We start from the raw sequence: 21082 nt of genomic DNA on the forward strand, positions 1-21082 counted from the left end.
TTTCTATAATTATGTGGATGATATTACAAAAAGCCCAAGAATGCCATTTAATATTACTTTCAGGAAATATAATTCATTGTTAAACTCTTAGGAAAAGTAATGAGAAAGTATACCAATAATCAACCACTAGTTCAAAAAAAATCACACTGGAATAGTATACTACACTGCCTATCTTCCTCTATTTTATATGTGGGATGCCTACCACAGCATGGCTTTTGCCAAGTGGTGCCAAGTGGCGAACTCCAGGCCGCCGAGAAGCAGAACGTGCGCACTTAACCGCTGTGCCACTGGGCTGGCCCCTAAAAACATTATTGTACACGCTTTTGTGTATGTATATATGCTCTCCTTTCTCTTGAGTAAACAAATAGGAGTGGAAATGGCTGGAACATATGGTGGTATATGTTTAAATTTTTAAGAAATTTTCAAACTGGTTGTACCATTTTACATTCCTATCCCTATAAGAGAGTTCCTATTATTGATACTACATGATTGTCAGAACTCATAAAGAAATTAGTTCTATGGGAGTTAAGTCCAAGAATCCGGTAAAGACGGATCACTAGGCAGTTTCTACACTAGGGGCAAGGCACAGCTACTCCCTCTAGCTTTGAAAGTTATAAACAAGAGTCCTCCCAGAGGTCACTAGAAAAATGCTCTCCTGATTATTCTGTGTGACATGGTCTGACTCTAACATGAACTGGAACCAGGAGAGAGCAGCAAGCAGGACACTCAAGGCACTCAAGCCAACAATAGAGAAGGACAGTAACAGATGTGCTTTAGCTTTTAGAAGATAATCAAACTGAAACTGCAATAGTGAGATTTCTTTCAGCTGCTTTTGGTATTTAGATACCACTGCCTGATAACCTAAAAGTCTGGTTATGTACGAAGTACTGGATTTACATTACAAAAACACCACTTTCAACCACATTCCCCTGTGCCCAACATTCTTCTTATTATATTAATACTAGCACTAAAAGCTACATTTACTGAGCCTGAATATGTAAATGACAGCATGGAGTCAGACATTCTAGGATCAAGTTCTGATTCTACCATTTATCAACTCTGTGAGCTTGGGCAAGCTATCAAACTTCTCTGTGCCTCAGTTTCCCCTTCTATAAAAGGAGGATAATAGTAACTCTAGTCTCACAGGGCTGTTGTTGTGAGGACTAAAGCACTTACAAGAATGCTTAGCACAGAATATGCATTAAATTAACATTAACTGCTGCTGCAACTACTAATACTACAATTTCTACTATTATGCTGGATGTAAGAAGACACTTTGTTTACTCATTGTCATATTCACAATGCCCAGAACAGTGCCTGCCACAGAGAAGAAATTCAATGACTGACTGAATAAATTATTATGTGACAATCACTGTGATAAGTGTTTCACATGAATTAATTTGTATTTATGCCTCATTATAATCTTACAAAGTAGATATTAATAACGTTCTTATTTTACTGGTAGGAAATAGAGGCTTAGATATGCATCAAGTAACTTGCTACCATCACACAGGACGCAGAAACTCAGGTCTATCTGGCTCCAAATCCCAGGGTCCACGCTGCTCTACTATTTCCCATTATACACTGAATTTTAGAGATGCTTTTATTTAAATGTAATTTTTTCACTTACAGAGACCCTGTAAACACTCTGATAGAGCAATAAAAACATTTTAATGATAGTTTCCAAACTTGCTTTTGGGGAAAAAAATAGTTACCTCTCCATAACTACTTGTGTCATAAAATGAATGTATTCGTACCATTGGCTTGGGTTGACTTCGGAGTTGAAACAGCAGACCTCCTGGAACTTGGGAACACTGGATGACCATCTCTGTGTTGTAACAGAAAGAAAAGGCAAGTGCAAATTATTTAAGATGTTTGTTTAAATTTCCTTCAAACCATCTGTTAACTACTTAGCCTTAGGAGTTTCATTTTGCATGGGCACCCCCTGAAGCTGTAGACAAAATTTTATGAGTCTTTATCTATGTTATTTCTAGAGGAAGATATTCTTGACCCAAAAAAGATTAAGACTCACTTCTTTACATAATCTTTCTTTGGGTTTCAGTTCAACCCATCACCATATTTTCCCTGTCATTTAAAACACTGGTAATACTCATGGTGTAATAACTTAGTTCACTGTCACTCAGGGGATACTTCAAAGATAACATAACTTGGAAACCATAGATCACTGAGTTTTATATATCCAAAGGCCTTGATACATGTTTTTCTTTTAAATTATTTAAAGTGAAAATTTAGACAAAATATGTATAGTCACGCATTGCTTAATGATGAAGATACGTTCTGAGAAATGTGTCCTTAGGCAATTTCGCCATTGTGTAAACATCGTAGAGTGTACTTACACAAATCTAGATGGTATAGCCTACCACACACCTAGGCTATATGGTACTAATCTTATGGGGACACCATTGCACATGCGGTCCGTCGTTGACTGAAACATCGTTATGCGGTGTATGACTGTATATTCAGAGGATTCTAAGAATGGTACCACCCAATGTGAAAAACAGCCAAAAGGACAGAGCTTTGGAAATAGAGGATTAGGAAGCAATTCTATTGTTGCTAATACCTGAGAGAAAAGGGCGGTTGCCTAAAGTATATGGCGTTGGGAGAAGCAATTTGCCACAGGCCCTCAGTATCCCTGTATATTCTTCCTGGGTACCCCAGAATTGCAAGGCCCTGACTGCTTTTTACCTGGGCCAATTCTAAGGCTATGTTGCAGTGTGCAAGCTTGAGGGATGATGTAATCTCTCCTCTGAAACAAAAAGCAGGCTTCTCATAGGCTGCCGTAAAGGAGTGGGTGCCCAGGCTCTTCTTAGAGTATTCTTCTCTTGTAACACAACCCACAGCACGTGCGTGAATCCACTAGGCCCACTGTGTCACCTCCATGGGACTCAGAGGACGTGGAACTGACACCAATACCATGCCCAGGCTGCTGTAGGTGTCACTAGTCATCAAGTATTTTGTGTCTGATCTGGGAGTTTTATATCTTCTATGAGCACCCATGAAACAATAACTGGCTAGCTTATTAGCTTGCAAGCAGGGTAAAATCACAGACCGTTTACAGTTGTTGACGTACAGATAATTACAACAAGCACACCTGCCTTCATTATTGCTGCCTGTGGACTTTAAAGAGGGTAGATATGGACAACAGTGGCGAGAGAGCTGGAAGAGGGACGAAGGGGAAAGCAATGGTGACTGCCACTGCTATACCTTTAGTGACGACAGCCGAGATAAAAGTGGAAAGACAAAGGAAAGCGATTTCAGGGCTAGGGCAGAGGGTGCTCTTCTGATTTTAAGGCAAAAATTCAGCTAGATCTACGATTAGGAGAGATGCTAATTTGCACAAAAATATTTTCCAGTTTGTTTGAACACTTTCCTCCCCGGCTAATCAACATTCAGCTACACCTATGAAAATAACTGTACGCCAATCCAATTTTGATGTTCAAGGAAAAAAGTAGACAATCTAACTTAAAGGTTTAGAAGGAACAAATAACTTGATAATCAAATGATTTAATTAATAGTTCCTATATTTTGAAAGACACCTACGTAAAGCTCACCATGTATTAGATACAAATGTGAAGTTTCCCAAAATAACAAACGTCTGTAATCTAGAAAGCCTGGATTTACATCCATTGTGGCAGGTAGAATAACGGCCCCCAAAAGATGTCTGCATTCTAACCCTCGGAACCTGTGAACATGTTACCTCACGTGGCAAAAGGGATTTTGCAGATGTGAGTAAGGTAAGGATCTAGAGAGGAGGAGATTATCTTGGCTTGTCTGGCTGCGCCCGATGTAAGCACAGGGGTCCTTGTAAGTGAAAGAGGGAGGCAGGAGAGTCAGAGTCGAGAAAGAGACGTGATGACAGAAGTGGAGAGTTCTGTGATTGCTGGTTCTGAAGATGGAAGGGGCCGTGGGCCAAGGAATACGGGCAGTCTCTAGAAGGGGGAAAAGGCAAGGAAATGAATTTTCTCCCAGAGCCTAGAGAAGGAATGCAGCCCTGCCAACACGTGGATTTTTAGCCCACTGAGACGCATTTTGTATTTCTGATCTCCAGAACTATTAACAAACCAGTGCTGTTTTAAGCCACTATATCTGTAGTAATTAGAAACTAATACATATTTTACATTTATTTCCATTATTAAGTGAAAGAAAAGTTGCTATTAGTGTTTCTTATAATGTGAAATTGTAATAAGGTTTGGTGGGTGTGGTAATTCCCTGCTTCACTGGTTGTAGACATGAGGTTTGGGTAGGACTAATTCTGTTCCAGCTCTGGGAATGGGCCAGGACTGGCTGAGGCCCCACCACAGTCTTATCCCTTTGCCTCAATTTAGGGACTGGCCTTAACTTAGGTCTAAGGCCATCAGCTCACAGCCCTCGTGTTCCCATGGTGACTGGTGAGACTTTTGTCTGAAGACTGCTCTGGGTGGTGTGGTACGCAGGTGTGAGGCATGAACTGACACAGCCAGCTGACTATCACGAAGGAAAAACATTCACAGAGGAGAGAATAACCGAAAACAGCAAAGAAATGGAGCCAGTGCCCTGATCAGACATCACCTGATGACTAGCTTATCTTTGGACTTTTTAATCCTCTAAGCCAGTAAATTCCCTTTCTTGTTTAAACCAAGTCGAGTTGTATTCTCTGTTACTTGCAACTGCAAACCTCCTAACTGACAACCGTGGTAACCACCCTTTAATAGCTGCAAACATGTATCCAAACGTTAATCCAGGTCAAGTGCTCTCAGAATCTCTTGTCCATCAGGAAGTCTGTTCTAGCTTTATCAACTTCTGCCAGTTTAGTCTGTGAATTACTAATTCAGGAATATCTTTTTAAGAGAACATAAGCATCACCGACGGCCCAAAATGCATGTGCACACACAAATAAAACCCACAAATAATTGCAGAGTACCTTGTTGCTTTCAGCACCACTGAAGGAAGTGACATGTCTAATGCTCTCTTGGCTTCTTCCAAGGTCATTCCTTGTGTGCTGACTCCATTCACATAGTGGATAATGTCTAATAGTTGGAGATTACCCTCGATGGCGGCCCCTGATGTCGGATTGATGTCACTAATATAGACCACCTGATGAAGGCTGTCGTGACCTCCAGATAAGGAAAAACCTTCAGGGAACAGAAAATATTTGTTTCCTTAGTCTTAAGAGTACTTACTTTTAATGTAGCCAAGAAAATCACACTGCATGAAGCTTGAATTTGCATTACCTAACTCCTCTTTGTTGCACGTTAATGTAATGTCAGGGAGCAAATGAGGCAGCACTGGCATTCTGGGTAATTCTAGAACTCGTCCAAGAACTAATCTGACTGTCTTGGGTGCAGCTCGAAGCAGATTCACTGCATCTGTGTGAGTCATATTTGTAACATCTGTATCATTAACCTACAAAAATGAGAAAGCGGCAAAGTAGGGTTACAATTTTTGGAACTAGAGAAGTTGCCAAGAAAATACAGTAATCTCTTTAACTTTTTATATAATATATATCAGCCATTAAGAGAGTCACAAAAAAGTGTGGTCTCTAAGTTACTGGTAATTCTCTTTATTGTGGAAATCATAAGCACAATGATCAATTAATAAGTGAAATAATAACGTAAGATACCTAACAAATCATCATTATGTTGCCGATATCGGAAATCTATCTTCATAGTAACTTCAGAAACTTTCTGTCTCTGAGACTCAAGATAGCTTGTCTAATGCTTTAACTGAGATTTGAGAGACTTCCAAATTAAAAAGGGAACTTTAAACATTTCCCAAACGGTTAACTATATAAAGGCCTTTACTCTTAAGAGGTGGAGAAGCAAAACATAAACCAAGCAGAGAAACAGAGCGTTATATTAACTCAACCTTCTTGTTCTTCCTTCTCCAGCCTGGCTTGCTCTTTGGTGACATGCCACAAACCCATTCCACTAAAAGTCTCACCTTTATCAGCCGGTCCCCAGGTTTTAGCCTTCCATCACTTTTGGCTGGATCCTGAATGACATCATGAACATAACAACCAATACTCTGACTGCCTTTGGTTACTGTAAAACCCAGGCTTCCTTTTTCTGATTTAATTAGGGTAATGAGGAGTTCTACTTCCTAAGGGAAGAAAACAGTGATTCCTTTAGGTTGTCTATTTTGCCCTACAGACAAACAGAAGGATGACTATTATTTCCATTGAATAACAGAGGAGGAACCCAAAACTTAAAAGGTTACTTACCTCGCTCAAATGGAGAAGCCAGGTCTATCCAACTCTAGACAGAACGCCCCCCATGTAAAAGCTGGGTTTAAATACAACATTACGTGTCTGTCTACAGATAGCTGAAACAGAACTTACTCAGGCTTCAATTCTTGTATTTTCACGATAAACCAGGACATATTAGTGGTTATATTTTGATGATCAAAGAATACATTTTGAAGGGAAGGTTTAGAAAAATTCTTCATAAATTTCTAAACAACTATCTTGGTGGCAAGAGCCACAAAAGAAAGATTTTTGGGGGGTAAAAACATGAAGTCTTTGGGTGATTAAGTATCACAACTTCATGTATTTAGTTGTGTAAAAACATTTCTTTAAGAGTTCAACTGAGACATAAAGGCTGCCTACAGCTTATAGGGGTAATGACAGATTTCTAAGGACATTATCAAAGATTGTTTTCACTCTACTGCTGAGAATGAAACTGAAGATATAGACGCTACACACACACACACACACACACACAGACACACACATACACACTTACAGGCAAACAAAGTATCTGGAAAGATTAACTGCAAAATGTTTACAGTTTTTGGGTGTTGAGATTATAGGTGGTTTTAATCTTCTTTTTCTTTGTTTTCTAATTTTCCTATAATAAATACTTATTACTTGGATAATAAAACTAGCATTGAAAAAGGCTGACTTTCAACGAATGTACAGGATATTATTCCTGGAAATTTGGCTTCCAAACTGAATTCTTAGGTTTAGAAGTTCTAGGGCTATTCGTATAACGTAAAGGATTCCATTTGGCACAAAGGAAAATGCAGAGGAGAAAGAAATTACATTCAAACTTGATTAAAAATTAAACAGGTAACCCCTCAGAATTTGGGAAATAACAGGTACTGTATTGGGTACCCTACACATGTCATTTCATCTAATCCTCACCACAATCCTATGAGGTTACTAGTCCCAGTTTCTAGCCAAAACTACTAAGACTTAGAAGAATTAAGTAATTTGTCCACAGGCATCTGCCAAACTGCAGCAAGTCAGTGGTCTGGTCAGGATTTGTACCCAAGTCTTTTTCCCTAATTCTTAGCAGACAAACATAGCAGATATATTATCTATTTACCTGACTTGGATATGAAGTTCCTCTAAAAGACAGCCTTTCCCCTAAAGGGAAACTGTGTGCAACTACATCTTACTGGAGAAAATATTGGAATTTTCTTAATACAGAGGAAATAACCTACCAGTTCAAAGTCTTCAAGGTGGTTTTCCAAGTCATTTTTCAAAGATGTCAAGCTTTCTTGTCTAGTTGGCTCAGAAATGTGATATATGTGATATTTATCCATTGAATTAGTGGAAGCAGATTCTGATTGGGGTTGACAACTCTGCCCAGGGGTCACATCCAGTGGTAGAGGGGAAGGAGGATTACTACAAAGACAAGGAAGCAAGACTATTTTCAAATACACTTCAATGTCAATACAGTAAGTTTGTGCCACAAACAGAAAATGCTTTACAAATATTCATGTCTGCTCTTGATTGAGATCCGAGCTACCTTCTGACTCTGGATTAAAAATTTATTTCACATCTGCTAATGCTAAATGACAGTTCTCTGTCCAGGTTCTATTTTGAAGCTCTTTAAGCTGCGTAAATCAGTAAAACAGGTTAAATAAATATACTCCTGATTCCTAGTTGCTAATTCAAGGCTGAGGCTAATGTTATTACAGAAGCCTAATGTGTGTTTCAACATAAGAAGAAAAAAAAATAGGAAAAGAATAAAGGTCTTATTCCTATGGTTATTTTGGATCATACAACAGGGAAAACAAAACTTGAACAAATATGGTTGGACCTGGATATACACAAAGATGTAACCAGAGTAAAGTGTATGAACAACTGCTAGGTTTATAGATGGAGTCTTTGTCTTTTTATGCCTCTATGCTGTCAATCATTTCTTCTTTCCCCGTCCTTCTGCACTCTTTTGAGTCTTACCTTTTCCAAACTCTCTACTGCATTGCTCCCCACCACTTCTGTTTTTATTCCTTTCTCTCCCATCTCATCACTATCTAAATATGTCTCTTCTCTTTCTGTTAAGTAATATGGATGACGGTGAAATACGAAGAACTTTCCTAATTCCTAGTAGAGATGCTCAAGAGAGCAGTGTGTCAGTCACACCAGCTAGATATTCAATATTCATCATCTGCCTCATCATCGTGAAGTTCACATAGAGACACAGTTCTCTCTCAGAGAAATGTAGGTTGCTGCTCTGGTTACTAACAACAGCCAGTTGCTTTGAGTGCTACAGATAATACTGACAATACCTGTCCTCAAGTTCTGGTTTATTGGGTATTTTCTGAGGATAGTAAAACATGGTACAAATGGTATTTTCTTGACTCCTGAGGGCTTCGTGTGGACTTCGTGCCTGTGATACCATGTTGTTCAGAGTCTGATGCAAAGCTGAACTCCAGCTCATATTTGGTATCTTTGCTGGAGCTTTCTCTAGGTCATCTTCTCCACTCTCACTGCTGTCACTGTAACTGTCTCTCCTGGATGGGGACGTGCGTTGTTTCTTGCTTTTGTCCGACATCTCATTTTCATCTGAGCTGGTGCCTTGCTCCACAACTACTGGTTGAGAAGAGTCTTTACTGCTGTTTGGAAGTACCTGGGCTGGAGAGTGCAGTGGGGTCTGTAATGAACACATTTAAAGAGATCAGAGTGCGACAATTTATATTAACTTTAGAACACTTAATTAAAAACAAACATGTTGAATAACAGCACTTTCTATTAAATTTTTTTTTGCTTAAGGAAGATTATCCCTCAGCTGACATCTATGCCAGTCTTCCTCTACCTTTCATGTAGGACGCTGCCACAGCATGGCCTGATGAGTGGTGTGTAGGTCTGCGCCCGGGATCCGAACCTGCAAACCCCAGGCTGCCAAAGCGGAGTGCGCAAACTTAACCACTACACCACCGGGCTGGCCCCAAAAATATTCAATTAACTTTTTGATTAAAAAAAGTAATTTATGTTTATTAGAGAAAAAATCATATAAAAATAACAACTGTTAATATTGTACGACTTATGCTTTAAATCAGAATTAGAGTTATAGTATACATTGTACTTTGTGTCCTTTCAAAATTTAGGTTTCTATCATGCCTATTTTCTGAGGCCTTTAAATATGCTTTGAAAACAACTGCATAGAACTGTATAAAAATCCTACAGATGGCTATACCTTTGATTTATTTCAGAATTCTCCTTTTATTAGGTACAGAATTGCTTCTAGCTTTTCATCATTAACAGAAATCTAGGAGAACTTCTTAGTATGTAGACTTTCACCTGAGTTTCTCATTATTTCCTTGTAATTTCCTATGTAACAGAAATAGAATTTTCTACAATCAGCAGATAGGATGTTTTTAAAGGCCTTGTTAAATATCTCTAGACTGCTTTCCAGAAAGATTGTATCATTTATATACTCATCAAGAGAGTTCCACTCAGTTCTTTCTATCTGGTGCCCCAAATAAACATAGTCTCTTAAAATGCTATTTATAATGAACCTTTCTTACAGAAACGTTACTTTCCTATTAACATCCTTGTAACACTCCCCCTCTCCCTGACATAAGGGCTAAAGTTTCCAGGGGCCAGACACTCCTGCTTCCATACCCAGGAGTCATGCTCACTGGCAATGGAACACTATTTTAAGTAGACAGGCCAGAGGCTGTCCTTCTTCACTTATATTATTACACATCTATGTATGGATTCCCACCCATCAGTGTGCAATTTATAAATAACCACCAAAATAGATTTTGGATCCTTTAGCTATTCCTTGACATAAGAAAGTGAAATGGACAAACATATTTGCTTATTCTGTGATTTCCAGTGTTAAAAATGAAGGCAAAAAATCTGGGCCAGCCCAGTGGCACAGCGGTTAAGTGTACATGTTCCACTTCGGCGGCCCGGGGTTTGCCGGTTCAGATCCCGGGTGCAGACATGGCACCACTTGGCAAGCCATGCTGTGGTAGGTGTGCCACAAATGAAGTGGAGGAAGATGGGCACAGATGTTGGCTTACGGCCAGTGTTCCTCAGCAAAAAGAGGAGGATTGGCAGCAGATGTTAGCTCAGGGCTAATCTTTCTCAAAAAAAAAGGGCAAAAAATCTTAAATAATTTTCGTTTTCATCCAAACTAGCTTAGAATGAGAATCACATTATCTAGTTTGGTTTAATGAAGAAATAGTCAAAAGGTTTCTTTAACCATTATTTTATGTCTTTTTCTATTTATGCTTAGAAAACAAATTCCTAAAATCCTAGAATCCTAGAATTCTGGAATTGGAAGGGAGAGAAGAGAAAGCGAATTGAATTACAGTACTTTACATTACAAATATAGAATGCACTCAGAGGTTAAGTGATGCACACAAGATAATACTCCTAGCTAAAGAAGTAAAACTCAGGACAGCAATCCATGATGAAACCACCATTACAGCTGCATTAATCCTTAATCGCTACTCTAAAAAAATATAAATTACTTTTCACAGGTCTCACCAAAAGAGCAGGGTCGATTTCCGGTAGCACACCAGGTGGAGGTCTACAGAGAAGCAAGGACACTTCCGGAGATGTTCCCCTGAGAGCAGATATGACTTCCTGGGAGTGTCAGGAACGAGAAATGAAGAGACAGTTAAACCAGCATTACGAAATCCTTCTGGAAGGCCAACCCGTTCCATCATTAAAAATGCTGCACCCCATGCCGGGGCTCACCTGCTGAGACAGTCCTTTCAAAGAGGCTCCATTCACCTTCAAGATAACATCTCCCACATCAATTTTTCCACTTTCTGCTGCTGGCTGTCCAGGAAAGAGCTTTTTAACTCTTACTATGCTGGTATTCATTTGCTCGGGTATAAGATTATCTTCTCGAGAAAAACTGAATCCTAGGCCTGAGCTATTTTTAAACAATTTTACCTCAAATGTATTCTCTGCAGAAAAAAGATATAAAAAATTTAAATATTCTTAACAGGCTATGTATATATATGAACATACATATTTACTTTCAGACACAGTTTAAAAAGCCTATTTCCCCACAATATTTATAGTTCTCTAGGCACTATCGCACTCTTAGCCTATACTCAAATCCTATTTCATACTCTCTATCATTATGAAAACTTAACTTAATGAACTAAGTTGCATGAACTAACAAGCTGCTGGAACGTAAAAGAGTGTTCTGAAAATGAAATTATACTTAATCCCATGTGTTTTAAGATTGTAGAATAACAGAGAAATAGATGGAAAAAGCCAAAGGAAGAGAAGAATGAGAGAAATTTAGGTACACGAGGGGAGAGAGACGGTAAGAGCAAAGCAAATGTTAGAGAGGGTTTGTGGAAGTAAGTTGACATTCTAATGTTTTGGTGAGGTATAATTTAATTCAGTAAATTGCAATGACATAATGATAAAATTCTCATCAACAAAAGAAATTAAAAGACCAATGGTTACTAAAGAATGAAAAACCTATTTAAAGAACATAGGGCAGTGAGATAAAGTGGGTATGCTAATCTTATTTTCATAATCAGGAAAAATAATATATGCTGGGCTATTTTTTTTCCTTATTTTGGGGACTAATTCAGAATGGCTAACATTTGTGTAATCAAATAAGGATTTAAAATAAAAGATGAAACAATGACTATACACCACCACTATCATTTATAAAATAAAGGACACTGATGCCCTTTAAAAGGATGATAGATGGAATTTCAGAATAAAAGGTATTTCTGTATTATGAACACATTGACCCTTATGAAAAATTCACTACGACATCATTCTTAATTTTGTTATTTTACTACCAATTAATGGTATGTCCAAGGGCTGGCAAAGTTTGTAAGAAAGATCAGTATCTGGGAACTATTACATGAATTTCTGCCCAGGGTTAGCTTGACAAGCCCATAAAATTAAATAGAAATATAAAAAATATATTTTATATACACATAAATACAAAAAATAAGAGGCAAGATTTCATATGGGTTTGAAGCCACTCTCAGCAATTATTTATATTTATTTTTTTCCTTACAAATTTCATTTTGAATTTTACAACTATTTAAGGTACTTGTAAGTGACCATAATCTGTTTTATGCATGACTTCACTATCCAAAGTCTTTTAAACTCTTAAGAGCTGCAAATATGTTTTTATTTTTAAATTCAGTATAATGCTGCATCAGACTGTTATTTACACTTGACAAGAAGAATAACTAAGACGACTCAGGCATGAACTGTGATCCAGCATGCAAAAGTCAAATTTTGAATAAGCCAGGAGTAAGTTAGAGGCGAGCTGACAGTCTCCCAAGGGCTGACCTTCGGTGACAAAGCTGTAGTCTTTGACATGAGCCATTTTCTTCATTTTTTCTGGAGCTTGACCTTGGGCATCTGGATCTAGAAAGGCGCACTGTGGGGCTACAGGCACATGTTCTTTGGATGATGGAGATTGTCCCTTTTCTAATAACAGATGAACCACCTGAACAATGAAATAGCACTTCATTAATTAAAAGGAATTATAAGAAAATAGATAAATTTTCAGGACTTTGTATAGTTGATGGCATAAAATCATTTAAAGTAACTACTTTGTCCACCAAAATAAAGGTAAAGGGAGAAAAAAGTAGAGGGACAAAAGCAAGGGACTGAAAATTTCAAAATCAAATTTTTACTATTTTCTGTATAAAAAGATAAATGATTTAAAAAATTCTATTATAAAAATAACATAAATATGATATAGGAAATTTGGGTATTAGAATAAAATCACTGCTATATTATTATTATATAAAGACCATTAAATAATTTGGTGAACTCTGTGACTCAGATGTATTAGAGCAAAGTGAGTTTAGCCTTTGGGCGGAAGAAGGACTAGACATGAAAATCACTAGACATTTAGGAAAAATTTTAAAAATGCAATCTTCACTCTTCTTCCTGTCAGGTCTCTGGTGATATTAGGGCGACACGTCATATAGAAAGTCAGTTCCCTCAGTAAAAAAACCTCTTGTCCTAATACTTGCTTTCCAGTTTGGAAGAAAAAATATACCAGAATGTTTACATGAATAGGCTTGGTTTCTTGACTAACAAATTTGGAAATGTCAACGAGATTGATCTTATTCACACATTATTATATTCTTCTAAGGTATCTTAAAAGGTTGGTAAAATGAGCTGTTACCTGTCCTGTATTTCTCAGCGTCTCCACAGCTTGCTTGTGCGTAGCTCCCTCCAGACTGACTCCGTTGACAGCCAGGACACGATCACCTACAAATCAGGCAGTAATGTTGAAAGAAGCAAGTCATAAAATAAAGCTCCTGCGTGCTCTTGAATATCTTGTGGCCGTGCTTTGTATTGATTTGTTTGAGGAGAGACAGACAAATTCTGGACAAAACTGTGTCACAGAGTTTCTTTAATCTGTATTTAATTTCTTTCTAATCTTAGGTACATTTTAGAACAGAAATGCAGATGTACTTTCACAAGGGCACGATCCCTTTCCCATTCTCTGGCAAGTTGTTTCTTAGAAAGTACAAACCATGAACTAAGACACTGTTAAGATATTTCCTGATACTAGAGAACAACCTGGAAAGAAGAGTTTTTGGAATGATATCAAGGAGTTTTTTTAATGCTGTAGTCTTAAAATAGTGTATGTTCTTATTTAATATTAAAAATAATCTGAAGGTCTATATCAATGTTCCGGTTTCTTATCTATTTGTTGAAGTGATAATCCTATATGTAATTCCCAAACACACACAAACACTCTACCTTTGTGAATTCTACCATCGGACTCTGCTGCTCCCTTGGGAATAACAGCTTTCACATAAATGCCACCATGTCTGACACTGGTATTCACACCTCCCTAAGTGGAAAAAGGCAAAATCAACAAGGTGTAATATGAAAAATTTCGCACTCCATCTTTCAAATCTAAGACCTAGAAAGCATTCATTCATCAGCCAAAGCAGCAGCACCATGTCAGCAATTACTTCAATACCCAAGAATATTTCTAGCTAAGTTTTCCAAATGCTAAAGCAGTTACCTTTTAGAAAAACTCTTTATTCGGAAAATAACAACATGCCAGATTTGACTACATGAGCAATTGTTCTTCCTTTGTAAGTCTACACCACGCATTATGAGCAAGCAGAAAGCAAAATCCATCTATGCAAAATTAGTGTGAGAACATAACTGTGAGAAAAAACAGCAGATGGAATAATATACTTCAGATGATATTTGCTAATCTGAAAGCAAATCATACGAATCAAGGAAAAAATTTTTTTTCATTTTAAAAGGCTTTGGTAGAGAAGGTTTGATATAGTGTAGATGAGATCTACTGGGTGATTTTCCATCTCTTGTGAATACTGAGCTTTTATTTCTCTTCACAATAAGATAATAAAATTCTAAAGAGGTTACGGCCGAAGAGCAAAAGCGTTCAATTATTTTTAAAAGTGCTAGAAAATTAGGTTTTCTTTTTGATCTCTATATGTTAATAGTACTATTTCCACCAGGTTTCTACATGGCTTTTAATAACTAACAGTACCCTTCAAATGTCATAAATGACAATGTTACAATTTAGGGTATAGTATATTCATTAACAGAATTCTACAGTAATTTTATCAAATTACTTTAGATCAAATCATGCTTACGACCCTATTTTAACTATCTTAAAAGTACATACATTCCTTGGGAAGCTCTAATTTTAAAATACTAATCATGTTTACAACTTCATATATATTACTGGAGAGAAAGAGCATATAAATATACATTAGACTTTAATTATTTATGATGTGGGTTAAAAGGTACTGTTCCATGCTCATGCAGAAGCTGAGATATGTATACAAAGCATACTTATTAATTTTATATTTTCCAAGTCTTGCATCCAGATTAAGCAAGTATGAAAGCTACGGGTGAAAAGGTAGCATTTGTCTAATTTCTTTTAAACCACAGGAAAAAGTGACCAGCACACTCACTTTTTAAAAAAAAATTTAAGATATGATTCAATTTCCAATTTTGGAAATATCTGACAAGTTTCCCTTTTGAAGCAAAATAATTAAATTAATAAATTGGCATACAACAGGCTGCTGGAAATGGAGAAGAGAAAACATTTGAAAACCTTGTCAAACAGTACCGTGACACTTATCCCCAAGCTGTTATCATTTTTAGCCAGTTCAACCTCAAAGATATCTCCAGGTTTAGGAGGTGATGAAGGAAAAGATTTAAAATTCATTTTGTTGGATGTATTCATTGAGGAGGAAGATTCCTTAACAAAGAAAAACAAACAAACAAAAAAGGATTTCTTGTTAGAGTCACAATGAATTATTACTGGAAGATCAATAGGTGTTTTTTGGAAAAATTAAGAAAAAGCAAGATATAAAGGGTTAGAGTGGATTCAAAGATCAAAGATCAGGTGGTATGGAAGAGATCTTAGAGATCCTCTACTCCAATGCCTTCATATTTTATGGTTGAGGAAATTGAGCTCTAGAGATTAAAGCGTTTGCTTCAGGTCAAACAGCTAGATATGGTAGAGGGAAGCCCAGGATCTAGTTCAAACCTGGCTTTTACATAGTCTTTGCCCAATGTCTTTTACACTCCCAAATTTAGAAGGTATTTCCATTTCCTTTAAAAATCAATAGATATCAAGCAGTAGCTTTCAACTTGGGCCTCTAAGATGAGTAGGCTTCATGTTTACTCTGTATACGTTTACAAATCCAGTATAAACACAGGCACAACAGCTGAGCCCCGTTCACAAGGGCATTACCCTCTTACGAAGAATGCTGGTCTTTCAGGGAACAAAGGGCTTAAGGTTCTTTTCTGAATCTGCTTGTGAATGAGAGTTTAATTTCTGTCATTTCTAGGAGGTGAGCAATTTTCTATGTTGCCGTTGTTCTTACTACTGTCATGCATTCAGAACTTCAGGAGAACTTTGACTATCAATAGTAGAGTGAACTGTCCATTATGTGAACTATTTAGGAAGAACTTCTTCACATATTAAATTCTCTTATTAATATAAACATTAAGTATGCAAGAGATGAACAACTTGTAGATAACAATCACAATCTGATTATTCATTCCTTTGTGTCATCAGGTACCGATTTCCCAGAATAATAGCCATTTTAGAGTTAGTATTCAAAGCTGCTAATTTCTCTGAAAGCATCAAATGCAGCAGCAGTTAGTAGCATAATATAAAAACTAATCACCCTATCCAGAATAATGCAAGAAGTTTATAGATTATTCTGCTCTGTAATTTATTTGCTGTTGTTTCCTTTGTTAAATGAAAAAAACAAAGATTCAAATTAAACTATGCCCAGATGGTTCTAGACTTATCGTGGTGATTACACTGTAATGCATATAAGTGTTGGATCATTATATTGTACACTGAAACTAATATGATATTGTAGGTCAATTACACTTCCCTAGAAAACAAACAAAAACAACAAAAAAAATTGAACTATGCCTTTTTCGGTGTTTGATGATCCTGACTGCTGGAATAAGTGGCTTCATCCACGTCTGAATCTCCACGGTCAGAGTAATCTGTTGCATCAGAAATGCCTGGTTTTTTAGCTTTGCTTCTGTTACTGTCAGTAGAAGTCCTCTTTTTCTCAGTGGCTTTGGATATCACAGATGGGGAAGGGCTGCCATGCTGTGATTCCTGCCAGGTTCGGTCACCTACATGGCTGGCAAAGAAACCATTGACCTGACTCTGGGACAAGCTGGCACTCTCAGTTCTGGAATCCTGAGAACTTAGGCTTCCCTCTCGCAGGCCCCCAGACAGCCCAAAAGAGTTCTCTGAGATGTGCCTTGGGGTACCATGTGGCCAGCAGTGATCCTCAGAAGAAGAATCGAGAGCAATGTCTTGCAGGTAGGAAGGTTTCTTCATGTAGTTTTTCATGCCATTGGCAACGTGCACAGGAGTAGAAGGCACTAAAAGTCAAAATCCATCAATGAGAATAACAGGTCAGTGACACACATGCTTATACACATCCACAATATTCCCTGATAATTGTTGGGAGTATTTTACATAGGAAAACACAGGCACACCGTCTAACCCAGCATGACAAAGACTCAAGAAATGTAGTAGATGATTTCTGTTTCCTTTATTGCCTCTTTTGGTCATTCCTGCAGCAACTTCTACTGAAATGTGTACCACCTTCAACTTAACTGCCCATTTCCATTCTCCAAAATCTATTTCAAAGGAGTCACCTCTGTGAAGAATTTCTTGATTCTCTAACTAGAGAGAATTTGAATCTCCCAAATCCTTGACCCTTATTTAACGGTTATTTATATACTTGTTTTATATTGTCCTACCAGATTGCATTTTTTGGACTCCAAATAGTTATCAAAGAAGGAAATTCTAAATTCCTTACATATAATTCTTATCAAAAGTCACTTAACAGAGTGATGTCAGCATCATGGCAGAGTGAGCTCTTTCCTTAGTCTCTCCTCGCTAAGATACAACAAAAAGACATTCATAAACTAACAGAGGACATTCACACAACACAATAGACGTCTGCGAGATCCACACAGCCATACGTCCGAAGGCAGGGATGCTGGGCCCCCCTGTGAGGCAGTGGAAGGAGGTAAGTGGATCTCCTCTCAGTCCTGAATGGCAGCAATCTAGGGTGATGGACCTCACGGGGCAGCCAGCACACAACTCTGAGAGGAGAAGGGGGAAAAGGCAGCCCTCTACAGGAATGCTTGTGCTCCTGGAGTTGCCTCCCAGCCTGTGGGAATGCTCTACAACGAGGTGGCTAAGCAATCATGGAGGTGCCCACATCAAGCTGAGAAGTCTAAGTGGGCAGAGAGTGAGTGTGTGGGACAGCGCACAAGAAAGAAAGCACCTCCCTGCTGGTGCACCAGCTTGGCCAGTAGGCCAGAGCAGGGGATCCCTGCCAGAGTCCCGGAGCCTTTGCATGTAAAGCAGCAGCAGCCAGTGAGCAAGCAAAGATGGGCCCTATCAGCACAGCTTCCAATGGACGGTCACATCTGCCAGAGGTCACAGTGGGCTCAGAAAACACAGTTCCTGCCCCCCTGCCAGTGGTGGCAGGTGGAATCTGCAAGAAGATACTACTGCTAAGTAATGGCAAATGTCCACGCCATCAAATAGCATGAAGAAGTATATTAACACCCAGGACCAGAAGGAAAATGACAAGAGCCCAGAAATCAATCATGAACTCACAGAAATTTATAGTCTAAGTGATAGAGAATTCAAAATAGTTATCATAAAGAAACTCAATGAGTTACAAGAAAACTCAGGAAGACAGTTCAATGATCTCAGGAATAAAATTAATGAACAGAGGGAATTCACAAAAGAGACTGAAACTATAAAAAAATCAGAAATGTTGGAGATGAAAAACACAATGAATGAGATAAAGAAAAATCTGGAATCCTTAAAAAACAGAGCTGACATTATGGAAGGCAGAATTAGTAATTTAGAGGAGAGCAGTACAGAAATGCTGCAGATGGAGGAGGAGAGAGAATTAAGAGTAAAAAGAAATGAAGACATTCTCCAAGAAATATCCAACTCAATTAGGAAATACAACATAAGGATTATAGGTATTCCAGAGGGAGAACAGTGGGAGAAAGAAGCAGAGAGCTTGTTTAAAGAAATAATAGGTGAGAACTTTGCCAACCTGGGGAGGGAGCTGGAACTACATGTAAATGAAGCTAATAGAACTCCTAATTACATCAACATAAAAAGACCTTCTCCAAGGCCTGTAGTGGTAAAACTGGCAAAAGTGAATGAGAAAGAAAAAATATTAAGGGCAGCAAGGCAGAAGAAAATAACTTACAAAGGAAGCCCTATCAGACTTTCACCAGATTTCTCAGCAGAAACCTTACAGGCTAGGAGAGAGTGGAGTGATATATCACAACACTGCAAGACAAAAACTTTCAGCCAAGAATACTATACCAGCAAAACAATCAATCAGATATGATCGAGAAATAAAAACTTTCCCAGATAAAGAAAAGCTGAGGGAGTTCACTGCCACAAGACCCACCCCCCTGATAAGAAATGATCAAGAAGGCCCTCATACCTGCAAAAAAGAGAAAGTCTTTACAAAGCCTTAAGTAAAGCGATAAATAGACAGACAAAATCAGAAAATTTCAGCTCTCTATCAGAACAAGTTAGCAAACAATTATAACATTAAAGATAAAGGGAAGGAAAGCATCAAAAATAACTATAATCACTTCATTTTAATCACAAACTCACAACACAAAACAGAGTAAGTTATGACAACAATAACTTAGACGGGGAAGAGGAGAGGGATGGAACCTGCTTAGCCTAAGGAAATAAGAGACTATTAGAATACGGACTATTTCATCCAGGAGATCTTTTATACAACCCTCACATTAATGACTAAACAAAAAATCAGAACAGAGACACAAATGATAAATAAAAAGAAAACTGAAAAAACCATCACAGAGAAACACCAAACTGAACTGGCAGTTGGAAAGACACAGGACGAGAAACAAGGGAAATACAGAACAACCAGAAAACGTGTGACAAAATGGCAGTATTAAGCCCTCATATATCAATAATCACTCTGAATATAAATGGACTAAGTTCTCCAATCAAAAGACAGAGTTGCTGGATGGGTGAAAAAACAAGACCCAACATTATGCTGTCTCCAGGAAACACATCTCAGCTGTAAAGACAAATACAGGCGCAGAGTGAAGGGATGAAAGACAATACTCCAAGCTAATGGCAAAGAAAGGAAAGTAGGTGTTGCCATACTCATACCAGACAAAGCAGACTTCAAGATAAAAAAGGCAATGAGATACACAGCAGGGCAGTGTATACTACTAATAAAAGGGACACTGCACCAAAAAGACATAACACTTATAAACATATATGCCCCTAACACAGGAGCACCAAAGTACATAAACCAACTATTAATACACCTAAAAGGAGAAATTAAGAGCAACATAATAATACTAGGGGACCTCAACACCCCACTTACATCAATAGATAGATCATTCAGGCAGAAAGTCAACAAAGAAACAGTGAATTAAACGAAAAACTAGAGCAGATGGACTTAACAGATATATATATATATAGAACATGGCATCCAAAAAGAGCAGAATAACATTCTTTTCTAGTGTGCATGGAACATTCCCAAGGATAGACCATATGTTGGAAAACAAGGCAAGCCTCAATAAATTTAGTAAGATTGAAATCATATCAAACATCTTTTCTGACCGTAATGCTATGAAACTACAAATCAATTACAAGAAAAAAGCTGGGAAAGTGAGAAATATGTGGAGACTAAACAACATGTTACTGAACAACCAATGTATCAGTGAAGAAGTCAAAGGAGAAATCAAAAAATATCTGGAGACAAATGAAAATGAAAACACAACATACCACCTCACACAGGATACAGCAAAAGCAGTCCTAAGTGAGAAATTCATAGCAATACAGGCCCACCTTAACAAACAAGAAAAAACTCAAATAAGCAATCTTGAACTACACCTAACAGTACTAGAAAAAGAAGAACAAACAAAGCCCAAAGTCAGCAGAAGGAGGGAGATAACAAAAATTAGAGCAGAAATGCATGAAATAGAAGCCAAAAAAACAGTAGAAAGGATCAATGAAATGAAGAGCTGGTTCTCTGATAGACAAAATTGACAAACCCTTAGCCAGACTCACTAGGAAAAAAAGAGAGAAGCCTCAAATAAAAAAAATTAGAAATGAAAGAGGATAAATTAAAATAGATACCACAGAAATACATAGGATTATAAGAGAATACCATGAAAAACTATATGCCAACAAATTGGACAACCAAGAAGAAATGGATAAATTCTTAGACTCATAGAACCTCCCAAAACTGAATCAAGAAGAAACAGAGAATCTGAATAGACCAATCACAAGCAAAGAGATTGAAACAGTAATCAAAAATC

General features: G+C 37.7%; 1 protein-coding gene across 41 annotated transcripts in view; it reads right to left on the reverse strand.

Moving 5' to 3' along the window:
- Window positions 1-21082, reverse strand: part of PTPN13 (protein tyrosine phosphatase non-receptor type 13) — a 201548-nt gene that overhangs the window by 25589 nt on the left and 154877 nt on the right. For 19 of the 41 annotated variants that reach the window (XM_070263464.1, XM_070263488.1, XM_070263473.1 and 16 more), the window contains 13 exons: window positions 16638-17104; window positions 15297-15443; window positions 13955-14048; window positions 13371-13456; window positions 12521-12680; window positions 10940-11154; window positions 10727-10825; window positions 8515-8879; window positions 7444-7627; window positions 5941-6099; window positions 5232-5403; window positions 4922-5132; window positions 1758-1828 (listed from right to left, as the gene is read on the reverse strand). In XM_070263464.1, the coding sequence (XP_070119565.1) occupies window positions 1758-1828; window positions 4922-5132; window positions 5232-5403; window positions 5941-6099; window positions 7444-7627; window positions 8515-8879; window positions 10727-10825; window positions 10940-11154; window positions 12521-12680; window positions 13371-13456; window positions 13955-14048; window positions 15297-15443; window positions 16638-17104 (2430 nt within the window). The remainder of the gene's footprint in view (window positions 1-1757; window positions 1829-4921; window positions 5133-5231; window positions 5404-5940; window positions 6100-7443; window positions 7628-8514; window positions 8880-10726; window positions 10826-10939; window positions 11155-12520; window positions 12681-13370; window positions 13457-13954; window positions 14049-15296; window positions 15444-16637; window positions 17105-21082) is intronic. The other 22 variants (XM_070263489.1, XM_070263474.1, XM_023637772.2 and 19 more) reach the window with 2 other exon arrangements.

The sequence above is a fragment of the Equus caballus genome, chromosome 3 (genome assembly GCF_041296265.1).
Source record: "Equus caballus isolate H_3958 breed thoroughbred chromosome 3, TB-T2T, whole genome shotgun sequence".
Taxonomy (NCBI): Eukaryota; Metazoa; Chordata; class Mammalia; order Perissodactyla; family Equidae; genus Equus; species Equus caballus.